A 12,758-nucleotide genomic window follows, 5' to 3' on the forward strand; every position below is an offset into this window, starting at 1 on the left:
AATAAACAAGGCTCAAGTTCTGAGTGTTGGTGGTGGGAGGGGGGAGGGGGAGGGGGAGGGGGAGGGGGGAGGGGGAGGGTGTAGAGGGGAGCGGGGAGGCGGGAGAGGGGTGGGGGGAGGGGGGAGGAGAGAACCGATGGTGGACAAAGGGGTGTGAGCAAACGGGCGCAGGAAGCGGGAAGGAGTAGATGGACAGAGAGAGGTTGGAACGAGATGGGGAAAGAGGGGTAAGGAGAAGATGAAGAGAGAAAGGGGGACGGGTGTTAGATAGAGAAAGAGGGACAAAGTGATGGAAAGTGAGAGAGGGAAGGAGGAGGAGATGGACGAAGAGAGGGGGAGGAAGGGACGGACGGAGACAGAGGAGAGAAGGAGATTACGGCGTGTGTCCGATTCCCATACGTATTATAAACGTGTGCTTTCTCTCTTGTTTCTACTCCATTACAGCCAACTGAGCCACTGTAACGCGTTGCCGAGTATATCTCGCTCACTCAGTAAAAAAAGACGATTTTAGAAATTAGCAGAACCAATTGTGTCATTGACTAAATAGTTCATCGTTTAATGAAACACCTAACAAAACCAAGTATCATTAATCTTCTGTCATTTTAAAAACAATGTTTAAACAAAATTCGTTTTCATTGGAAACTTTAGTTAGCCGTTAATTTTGATGTGGTGACGGGAATTGGGGTGTCGGGTAGTAACTAATGCCTGTCTGTACACGGATGTAATGGTCTAAGAAAGATTGGGAACTACTGCACTAATAGCTACCGAGACCCAAGACCTACCGGACAAAAGTTTTTGGTTCTCCGTTACGTGGCTCGTCCCGTTAGAACTGTTATATCTGTTTTCTCTGCCGGCAGTTGCCTTGATGCTCCTCTGTTCCACCTCTGCAAATTCCGTGTACCGTTTTCCAAGTTAGAAATCGGGATGTCTAGGGTCAATTTATAATGCTCTAAGACAGTCATAAAAAGCTTTGCTTAGTTGTGTGAAAGTGGGCTGGGTACTCCTAAGAGCAGAAGGAACATCGAATTTAAATGTTCCATTTTTCATCCGTCCCTTTCTTTTGGATGCCCTTTGCCCAACTTAGTTCCGCTCCTGGCCAACGAGCGTGACAAACTTATGTCATTCAGAATAGAAATAATTGACCAAGGAAAGGAACATCAGTTATACGTGGCTGAAGTGCATAGTGGTTATAATGAAATTTTCGCTAGCTAAGAGGGCCCCCACGGAAAACGATGGATCGTAGGACAAGGAAACATTTTCATAATCAATCGAAGTAAAATGAGCTGCAAGGCAGCTGTAATTGGTAATTTCTCTATTGTCACAAGCGGGCCGGTCGCTGTGGCCGAGCGGTTCTAGGCGCTTCAGTCCGGAATCGCGCTGCTGCTATGGTCGCAAGTTCGAATCCTGCTTCGGGCACGGATGTGTATGATGTCCTTAGGTTAGCTAGGTTTAAGTAGTTCTAAGTCTAGGGGCTGATGACCTTTAGATGTTAAGTCCCATCGTGCTTAGAGCCATTTGAACATTTTTTGTGAGAAGCGGTTTCGCTGTAATAAAACAGCATCCTCAACTGAAAACAGTGCCTCATTACCGCACCAAAATGCTCCCGATATTCGTAGTCAGAAATCAGACCTGTGAAGTGCGGAAGCCATCAAAATAAGTAGAACATGTCATCAGGATGAATAGTGCGGTGGAGCACCTGTGGTGGTTGTAAGAGCATCGGAAGAAGAAAACGAACAAACCATTGAAAGAAATATTTCAGTTTCCACATTAGATAGTAACATTTGTTAAACGCGTACCACGTTTGTATTGCAGGTTACAATCGTTGCTCAGCGCGTCGGACATCTGCAACCACAACAGCCTGCAAGTTTGTTCGAATACCATTTCACAGCTGTTCGCAGCACTTTTCGAACGGTGGACCATGGAATGTCCAGCTGCCGTGACACAGCTCGTGCACTGAAGATTGCTCACTGCGTCCATCATTCACAGACATGGCAAGAGTAATTTCTTCAACAATTTGTGGCGCTATTGACCATCGGCCTCTCCCAGGAGCAATTCCCAAATCACCAGTTAATTTGAACTTCCGAATAACGTTATTTGACCCCGGTCCGGAAAGATCATTCCTTTAATGGATTGATATTCACGAAGAACAGGCAGCGCTATTGCCGTTGTTTTGATAAAATAGCTGCTCACCTTGTCCAGACCGATGTTGACTTGCTGGAAGTTGAAATGATACTTTTTTGAATAATTAATAGAATATGCCCCAATTTTTTAATTAAGGCTAAAATATGTTAAGAATATATTATTTCTGTGTAAATAAATCCGTAACGTGAGCGAAAAAAGTCACGATTTAATGTAAGGAAAGTATTTTTTGTTGCTGTTCTACTAACGAATGTTCCAGAGAAATGTTTGTCTACCGAAACTGTAAAGCAAGTTGAAGTCAGTCATTGTAATTTGTTTGTGGGTTGTATAAAAGCAGAAGCTGTGAACTCTCTCTCTCTCTCTCTCTCTCTCTCTCTCTCTCTCTCTCTCTCTCTCGTTTGTTTTCCGTGACTGTTTCACAAGTGTAAGTGTCGCTTTGTAAACTTTGGCAAATAATTACGCTAATTTATTTTCAAAACCCGTGTTTTAATTAAGACTTTACTTTCCTTTTTCATTAATTCCACATATCATATTATTTAGCTACAATTCAGGAATATTCCAGGCTGAAGCGAAGGGGAGTTGCCGATGAATTGTTTGGTGGCCACAGCCGTACGCTACTAGTGTTCAAAAGGCTATTACTTTATCAAACTTTTATTTCAGTGTCCCTGAGATATATGTCACCGTTCTTTTCTATTAGTATCCGGGAAATGTAATTACGCAAACTGCGTAATTTTTTGATCAGTCACTGGCCTCTAAACAATGCCGTCGGCCAACGTTCTCGTCTGCCTGGTGGGAATCTGATGCTGGTTGGCGGAATATATGATTTCATCATCCACAAGTAAAAATTTTTTGTGCACCATTATATCATTTTACTAGCTTTCCGCCAGTAAAAGCAATAACTTTAATATTACATGTTTTAAACACAAGTAATATTAAAAAGCGTAAAAAATGTCTCTGAGCACTATTGGACTTGACATCACACAACACGCAGTCATCACGAGGCAGAGAAAATCCCTGAGCCCGCCGGGAACCGAACCCGGGAACCCGGGCGCGGGAAACGAGAACGCTACCACACGACCACGAGCTGTGGCTAAAAAGTGTATTGCACCCTATGTCGCCGAGCCGTAAGTCATGGCTAAAGACCGGATTATATGCGTTTGCATGTTGCATGTGCGTTTACATATTAGGTTCATTTTCATCGGTTATTGCATATTTTAACTAAAAACTTGTGACGATGCATATTTTCGGTCTGTGTTTACAACTTTTGAAAATTTAGACGGGCGGTCTCTAGCTCAATGTAGCTTTGGTGTCTCACAGATTGACCGCGCCCTAGAACTGCGCGCAATGGCTAGCCGAGACGCCACTGCCTAGCGAAATCATTACAGAACGGAAGAGGAAGAGGAACAGGCAATGCTCTAGCGCCCGTGCCCCAGTTAATCCCATCCGCTGCCGCACTGTACACGTCGGCAACAATTTAATTAAATACGCTTCTATTTACTTGTACACAGCTGAACGTGTTTATGATGTGTCCTGTGTAACGTGTTGCGCGCCATGCCACCCGAAAAAACAAACTTCGTTTCGTGGATAGCTGACCATCCCGGAACATTTACAAAAAAAAAAAAAAAAAAAAAAAAAAAAAAAAAAAATGGCTCTGAGTACTATGGGACTCAACATCTGTGGTCATCAGTCCCCTAGAACTTAGAAATACTTAAACCTAACTAACCTAAGAACATCATACACATCCATGTCCGAAGCAGGATTCGAACATTTACATATGACGGAATTGTTTATATTGCCGAGTTTGCGAGAAAAACGTTTCGTGCCAAAAAAGAAGTTTCAAATAGGCCGGCATGTCAAGACAAGTCTTCATACCGCAGGATTGCCGAAGGAAGTACCATGACAACAACTTCTGGCAACAGCAAGTTGCACTAGCTGGCATTTCTCCAAAGGTAACCAAAAAAGTCGGTTTAACATGGATCTATGTGAAGCATTCATTGCAAGCCATACTCCTCTACACACACTTACAAATCTTATGCTCATAGGGTTCCTGCGCACATATTCTTTAGATCAAAATATACCAGATGAATCTCCATGGCGTAAAAATTACACATCGACAATTTACGTAAATGTCCTGGAAGAAATACGCAATGAACTCAAGGACAGCATTATCTGGATTTCAGTTGACGAAACTACAGACAGTTGTGGCCAATACATTGCCAATTTAATTGGTTGGTTCAAATGGCTCTGAGCACTATGGGACTTAATATCTATGGTCATCAGTCGCCTAGAACTTAGAACTACTTAAACCTAACTAACCTAAGGACAGCACACAACACCCAGTCATCACGAGGCAGAGAAAATCCCTGACCCCGGCAAATTTAATTGTTGGTGCTTCAAAAGAAAAGCCTTCTTCTTCCTATTTAGCGGCCTGCAAAGAACTTGAAAAAGTAAATCATTCTACGATCGTCATGTTTGTGAATGAGGGTACTAGAAAAATATTTCCAGAATATTCTGCAGATTTAAGGGTGAAGCAGGAAAAGCCCGCCGAGTATTTTATCCCAATTTGATTCATGTGACGTGCTTTGCCCGTGGCGTACATCGCCTTGTTGAAGACGTACGTTCCACGTTTGTGAATGTAAATAAACTGATTTCATCCACAGAAAAAGTGTTTCTAAAAGCTCCTGCTCGCATCAAGACCTACAAAGAAGAACTACCAAATGTGCCTTTACCTTCCAAACCTCGTTGGGGTAGGTGGGTCGAAGCTGTGTTGTTTTACAATTAACATATCGAGGCCATTAGAGGCGCAGTAAACTACTTCGATAGTGCAGATCTTGCAAGGAAGCTTTCAATTATCCCGGCATATAAAAAGCTATTGCTGTGATTAACACTCATTTTTCCCATGTGGCTGCAAGTGTAAAAAGTTTGAAACTCAAGGTTTGGCGTTGATAGAATCTATTCAGTTAATGAATTTTTAGTGAACTCCTCATTGCCAGAGGTATTTCCAAGAAAACTGAAAGAAAAGTTTGAAACCATTTTAAACAATAACCCAGACCTTGAAACCTTCTGCCATATTGATAGTTTGATTAAATGGACAGGAGAACTTTTACGAGAAACAGTAAGTGCCAACACAGCACCCAAATTCAGATACTGACCAGTCGCCTCCGTTGATGTAAAACGGCCCTTTTCTGCTGATAAAAATATTTTCAGTGATCGAAAACACAATCTTACTACTACGGAACACTCGGAAGAGTACTTAGTCGTTTACGTTTACAATAGTAGAAAAATGTAAAACAAATTGCCATCGCATGCGCTTGTTACCGACAGTAAGAGCAAAGAATGAACAATTCTTGAAACACGGTATGCGTCAACATTTTGCAAACTTTTAGAAAATAATCTCGGAGAGGACCCTTTCCTAACCCCTACGAGAAAGTATTCAGAAAATGATATCAGCGTTCCAAACGCACCTATTTTTCGTGTGGCCGGCACTCTTCCAAGTAACTGATATGCAGAGATTCGACTTAAATATATAATGCACGCAGTAGTTGCCATGTTTTTTTTACTATTTTATCTTGCATATTTCGACACTTTTCATGCATTTTTAAGCATTTTTCACGCATATTTACATTCATATTTTAAGGTTCTTATGATGCATATAATTTGGTTTCTAGTCGTGGCACTAACAATACTAAAAACGCACAGCCTGGACATCATTCCTATGAAGTTGGGTACCCATACAGTAAATAGTTTTCCGTCTACACTGGCTACAGTAGCGAAACTTTAATTACATCTACATCTACATGATTACTCTGCAATTCACATTTAAGTGCTTGGCAGAGGGTTCATCAAACCACAATCTTACTGTCTCTCTACCATTCCATTCCCGAACAGCGCGCGGGGAAAACGAACACCTAAACCATTCTGTTCGAGCTATGATTTCTCTTACTTTATTTTGATGATCATTCCTACCTACGAAGGTTGGGCTCAACAAAATATTTTCGCATTCGGAAGAGAAAGTTGGTGACTGAAATTTCGTAAAAAGGTCTCGCCACTACGAAAAACGTCTTTGCTTTAATGACTTCCATCCCAACTCGCGTATCATACCTGCCACACTCTCTCCCCTATTACGTGATAATACAAAACGAGCTGCCCTTTTTGCACCCTTTCGATGTCCTCCGTCAATCCCACCTGGTAAGGATCCCACACCGCGCAGCAATATTCTAACAGAGGACGAACGAGTGTAGTGTAAGCTGTCTCTTTAGTGGACTTGTTGCATCTTCTAAATGTCTTGCCAATGAAACGCAACCTTTGGCTCGCCTTCCCCACAATATTATCTATGTGGTCTTTCTAACTGAAGTTGTTCGTTATTTTAACACCCAGGTACTTAGTTGAATCGACAGCCTTTAGAATTGTACTATTTATGGAGTAATCGAATTCCAACGGATCTCTTTTCGAACTCATGTGGGTCACCGCACACTTTTCGTTATTTAGAGTCAACTGCCACCTGCCACACCATACAGCAATCTTTTCTAAATCGCTTTGCAACTGATACTGGTCTTCGGAAGACCTTACTAGACGGTAAATTACAGCACCAGATTAGGTATGCAGAGCTAGGGAAGGCGAATTTTTGTCACAAATGCAACCCACTAGCAATATTCATCACTGCGTCACGCCTCTACTAGTACTACCGCGGAAAGCTCGGTACAGTGAGTAACAAAGTTTTTGCGGCCGACGCGATGCACTCGAAGCGAGAGCGCTGGAGCACACAACCAGAAATAAACAACAAGTAGCTAACGAAGCACGGCGCCCTCTACGGCGCCCCGCTAGCGCCCCGGCACGCCATCTGATGGGAAAATCAATGCTGCGTGAGGCTGGCGAGCGAGGGAAGCACCGTGTAAAACTGCCGTACGCACGGCTGTCCCGAACTCCTGGCGAGGAAACGAGCACGTGAATGAGGCGCTAAGAGTGGCTCTTGCACGACGCCGTCACGTATGAGACGTCATTCGTGTGCTTCATAAGCAGAAAAAAAAATGGAAGCTTAATTGCCAGTGGACGGCGTGGCTATTACAGACCACTTGCTGATCGCGACAAGAGTAGGATGCAGATGTGTTAACAGAGGTTATTTTAGCAAACCAGGAAAACATAAATTGAATATCTGGACCGTGTTCTAAGTAGGCGTGGCAGCACGAAGTAACACGTCACAGCTAGGCGACCAGATGGTCAAATTGTGTACAAGGGAAGATTGACATTTAACGCTAATGTGTATGTAAATGCAGAAACGGGTTAGCAGATAATCGTCGTTTTTTAAAAAAAATATCTTTGTCATCTATGGTGGATAATGGGCTAATAACCCGAAACCTATGTCGCACTAATTAGTGAAACAAGTGGCAAGTTTTTTTCTATATAACTAAAAACAGCATAGTGTTTACCCACATACTGCAGATGATACTGATCAAGAGTTGAATTAGAAAATGAGACACTGGAAGCAGTACATGAGGTTTGGTAATTGGGAGGAAAGTAGAGAGAGGATGTAAAATGCAGACTGGCAATATCCAGTAAAGAGTTTCTGATAAAGAGAAATTCGTTAACAACACAATATAAGTTTGATGTGTTAAGAAGTCTTTTATGAAGTACTTGTAAGAAGTGTAGAGTTATACCGACGTGAACGCAGACTACAGGAAAGCAAAATGGCTTGAAATGTGCCGCTATAGAAGAATGAGGAAGTTTAGATGGGTAGATCGAATAACTGAAGAGTAGGTACTGAATGGAATGTGCGGATAAAGAAATTTACGACACACCTTGACCGAAAAGAGGGGTCCGTAAGTGATTTCAAACGGATGTAGGTTGCCACCGTTATGTAGGGGTGATTGGGCTTGTACATAAGAAGATTAGCGTGGGAGACTGTATCAAAACAGTCTTCGAACAGCAAATGACAAAAACAACTACTCTTTTACGCTATTCATATATTTATACACTGTTGTCACTTATAACGATTGCTACACCCTTGGCTTTTTGTAGCCAGCTTATTTTAACATGTATTCATCCCCTCATTATTGATATCGAAACGACTAAAAATAAACTTACGTAAAAAGAAACTTAAACCGCATTACGGCTTTGGATGAGCAGTCGTTAACTTCGGATAATCGCTTACCTAAAACAGAAGTTTCACCGCCTTTGTCCCTTGCAACTGGACCAAGATCAATATCTGCACAACTGTTTAAGTATACCCAAATGGGATGTCTGCGCGCCTCAAAGTTTCAGCGCTACAGCATCCGTGTACTGCGATCGACCGAACGCACGGCGCATTTACCCCAACTACACGCCGATGCGCGCGCATTTGTTTTGTTGCGCTTATGCACACAGATCCGTTACACTGAAAGTTCGTTAGCGTTTCGTGAGTCCCACGTGCTGGAAAATTAGCTTCCTGCGTGCGTAATAGGTGAAACCTTTTACTTACGCTTGGTGTAAAGGAAGTTCTCTTTCCGGTATTCGTGTCGCGCCCATCACTGAAGTAAATGATTTGTTGCACGAGACTCGAGACTCGCAAAACGCCACCGATGTGAGTGGGCAAAGGACTGCCACAAAAAAGAAAAGAGTAACTAGGCAGATGGTGGGACAAGTCATGGCATCATAACCCATCTTAGTAGTTCATAAGCTGCATCACTGCTCAGTATAGCTTTGTACGGCTCAATTAACGATTTTTCTCTGTTGCTGTGCCTGACTGTGACCTTACTTTTAACAGAACAATGGTACAATAGGCTTTACCTGTCATCACTTTTTCTGATCTACTGCGAAAATACTACGGTAACATATTGCACCAGATGTTTCGCTGCGTGACTATTGCTCCTGCTTTCGCTCCGTTCGAAAGAAGGAGGTGGTTTTGTATTGTAGTCTACACCCTGGCGTCCAGTAAGATTCCAAATTCTTTTGGCTAGGAAGTCCGTCTTCCGGCTGTTAGAAAAATAATATTGGGCGACTAATGACGATTATGAAAAGGTCGTAAATGCTGCTGCAATGATGAGACAAGACAAAGTTGGCCTTTTCCTAGAATTCAGTGTCTGTTTACTACTTTTTATCTCAGCGCTAGCATGACTGGTGGCAGTAAGCTTTCAGTTAAGTAGTAGCTAGCATCGAGTGTATGAATCAGTTTCAGCAACTTTTCTGGAAGAGTAATCGACTCGTGGTGTGAAAAGTCCAACATTTTAGCCAATATTGCTGTTGGTTGCAACGTTGGTGTATTTAACGCAATTATGAGGCAATCACACATCTGTAACACTGGCAATGAGATCAATCTTTCAAGGCGTTTCTCAGATATGCTTCAGCCACTGATCGATGACTGAGAAACTCCCTTCTCTATTAAGGTAGAAGTTAGTAAAAGGAACGTGGCATTTTTCCGCTTTTGCTGCATTAGTTTTGTTTGTTAGGAAATAAATCTCGGGTGAACAGCGTGGTATGAGCGTGCATAGGACACAATATTCCGGCAACCGACCACGTTGCCATAATCAGGTGCGCTGATGTACCCGTTCACCCGAGATTTATTCCGCCATAAAATACGCCTGAAGAAATTGAAGAGTCACAATTTTGTTTGTTGATGGCTAGTTTCAGTCTTCTAGGCCAGTCTCAAATGATTTTGTGGTTCTGTACAAAATAGCACACATTATAATAACACAGAAAATGCGGAAAATACCAGAAAATTAATAAAATGAGTTAATGGAAATGTTTACTTACCTTTTTACATGCTAAATTTGTAAGATTCAGTTTTATTGACGTGCGTTTTGAATCATTTGTAATTATGGGTCTTGTGAGGCTGCCAGCGACATCTACTCGATGTGACGTGTTCTGTCCGGCCTATTGCCGTTCACACAGACTTTGTCTTACTTGCGCCGCACATCGTTGGTTTCGAGATGTCAGTCAACTTCGAGTCATTCAATGAAAAACGTTAAAATTAAGCCACCATCTATTAACAAGGAAGCAATTCCGAAACATTTTGTGCAGCGACGATTCATGAACCGAGCTCCAAGAAGATAACTCGAACAGTAACACAAAATTTTAATGTGAGCTGAAGCAAGAAGTTCGACGTGCACTGTCGAACTAATTAACAGATTTCTCAATTTAAGTCTGAAAATGAGTCCGTGATCATATTGTGACACTTGAGAGATTAACACACGCAGCGCGCAGTTTATTATTTCAAAACGCATATTTCTGTTAATAACAAAGGGACGGTCAGCATAAGGTCGTTGAAGTAGAAATCTCTATTACCCTTGCAAATCGGTTTCAGTCACAGCATGACCATCATGAGTGCTAGTATTAAAGCCGTGTGAACTTATAAATACAAGCAGTAAAACTGTACTATCTGTACATATCAGTGAGCAGTACTTGTCACACCGACGTTTATTATTTCTAAACACATAATTCTGTTAATAACAACGGGAGAGTCAGCATTGGTCGCTAAAGTAGAAATCTTTATTACTGTTGCAAATATGTTTCAGTCACAGTATGACCATCGTCAGTGCTAGTATAAAGCCCTGTGAACTTATAAATACTAGCAGTAAAACTGTACTATCTGTACATATCAGTGAGCAGTACTTGTCACACCGAAGGTACAAATTCAACTGAGCTAGCGGCATAGAGGGACCCTTTTATTTTAGAAATTGTGTTGGTCTTACCTAAAATGACACAATAGTAATCGGAGCTAACCTTCAATAAAATACGGCGAACTGAAAAAAGTTTAACGACTCGCATTTTATTGAAACAGAAAAGTTTGTTAGCGTGAAAATATTGCACAGATATTGAGTCAGCATTGGTCGCTAAAGTAGAAATCTTTATTACTGTTGCAAATATGTTCAGTCACAGTATGGCCATCATCAGTGCTAGTATAAAGCCCTGTGAACTTATAAATACTAGCAGTAAAACTGTACTATCTGTACATATCAGTGAGCAGTACTTGTCACACCGAAGGTACAAATTAAACTGATCTAGCGGCATAGAGGGACCCTTTTATTTTAGAAATTGTGTTGGTCTTACCTAAAATGACACAATAGTAATCGGAGCTAACCTTCAATAAAATACGGCGAACTGAAAAAAGTTTAACGACTCGCATTTTATTGAAACAGAAAAGTTTGTTAGCGTGAAAATATTGCACAGATATTGAGTCAGCATTGGTCGCTAAAGTAGAAATCTTTATTACTGTTGCAAATATGTTTCAGTCACAGTATGGCCATCATCAGTGCTAGTATAAAGCCCTGTGAACTTATAAATACTAGCAGTAAAACTGTACTATCTGTACATATCAGTGAGCAGTACTTGTCACACCGAAGGTACAAATTAAACTGATCTAGCGGCATAGAGGGACCCTTTTATTTTAGAAATTGTGTTGGTCTTACCTAAAATGACACAATAGTAATCGGAGCTAACCTTCAATAAAATACGGCGAACTGAAAAAAGTTTAACGACTCGCATTTTGTTGAAACAGAAACGTTTGTTAGCGTGAACATATTGCACAGATATTGACGGTATGCGAGATGTAGGAGCTGTTATACATCTCCACTGCACAGGCACGATGCTATCAAAGCCAGGACGCCCAGGTGAGTTCAGAGCAATGCGTATGAAGAGCGGAGACACTTGCCGTTCTATTATTAGGAGCTGGTGACTCCGAGCCAGCGAGAAGGCGTGGCGCGGCGGGGGCGGCAGGTAAACAGAGAGGCGGCGCCGGGCTACTCACCGCCGATGACGATGCGGCGCTCGTCGGGCCGGCGGAAGCTGTCGAGCGCGATGCTCTCTCCGCCGTCGGCGGCGGACATGCCAGCTGCGATGCCGTTCCCCGCGGCCGTCGTGACGGGGGGCAGCGCCGTTACAGACGTGATGGAGGCGGGCGCGCCGGCGTCGGTGAGGGCTGCGGGCCGCACGCGGGCCGTGGACGTTACGACCTGGGGGCAGGCGGAGGCGGCGTCGCCGTGTGGAGCGCGCACCTCAGAGACGCGAGCACAGTAGAGCCAGGGGCGGAGGCTGCGGCCGCGGCAGGCGCGGCGCATGCGCAGAGGCCGCGGGCGCGGGCGCTGCGCCGCGCCGGGCGGCTGCACCTGCTCTCTCTCCACTGGCAACCTCCGGCAAACTTGTCCCTCCGTCACGAGAACTCCTCCAATAACTGCGGCTGCCATCTCATTTCCTCGTGACGAGAAAAGCGGTAATACACACGACGAGTACGGCGTTCCGGGGAAGATCAAGTCCACATCTTTACCTACCACATCTATACTACTGGCCATTAAAATTGCTACACCACGAAGACGTGCTACAGACACGAAATTTAACCGACACGAAGAAGATGCTGTGATATGTAGCTGGTTAGCTTTTTCAGAGCATTCACGCAAGGATGGCGCCGGTGGCGTCACCTACAACGTGCCGACATGAAGAAAGTTTCCAACCGATTTCTCAGACACAAACAGCAGTTGACCGGCGTTACCTGTTGAAACGTTATTGTGATGTCACGTGTAAAGAGGAAAAATACGTACCATCACGTTTCCGAATTTGATAAAGGTAGAATTGTAGCCTATCGCGATTGCGATTTATCGCATCGCGACATTGCTACTCGCGTTGGTCGAGATCCAACGACTGTTAGCACAATA

General features: G+C 43.2%; 1 protein-coding gene across 1 annotated transcript in view; it reads right to left on the bottom strand.

Annotated features, from left to right (window-relative positions):
- Positions 1-12,293, bottom strand: part of LOC126267898 (band 7 protein AGAP004871-like) — a 395,199-nt gene extending 382,906 nt beyond the window's left edge. Inside the window, exon 1 of the mRNA XM_049973209.1 lies at positions 11,858-12,293. Coding sequence (XP_049829166.1) covers positions 11,858-12,293 — 436 coding nt within the window. The remainder of the gene's footprint in view (positions 1-11,857) is intronic.
- Positions 12,294-12,758: the final 465 nt, after the last annotated feature.

Source organism: Schistocerca gregaria, chromosome 4 (assembly GCF_023897955.1).
Source record: "Schistocerca gregaria isolate iqSchGreg1 chromosome 4, iqSchGreg1.2, whole genome shotgun sequence".
NCBI classification, from domain to species: Eukaryota; Metazoa; Arthropoda; class Insecta; order Orthoptera; family Acrididae; genus Schistocerca; species Schistocerca gregaria.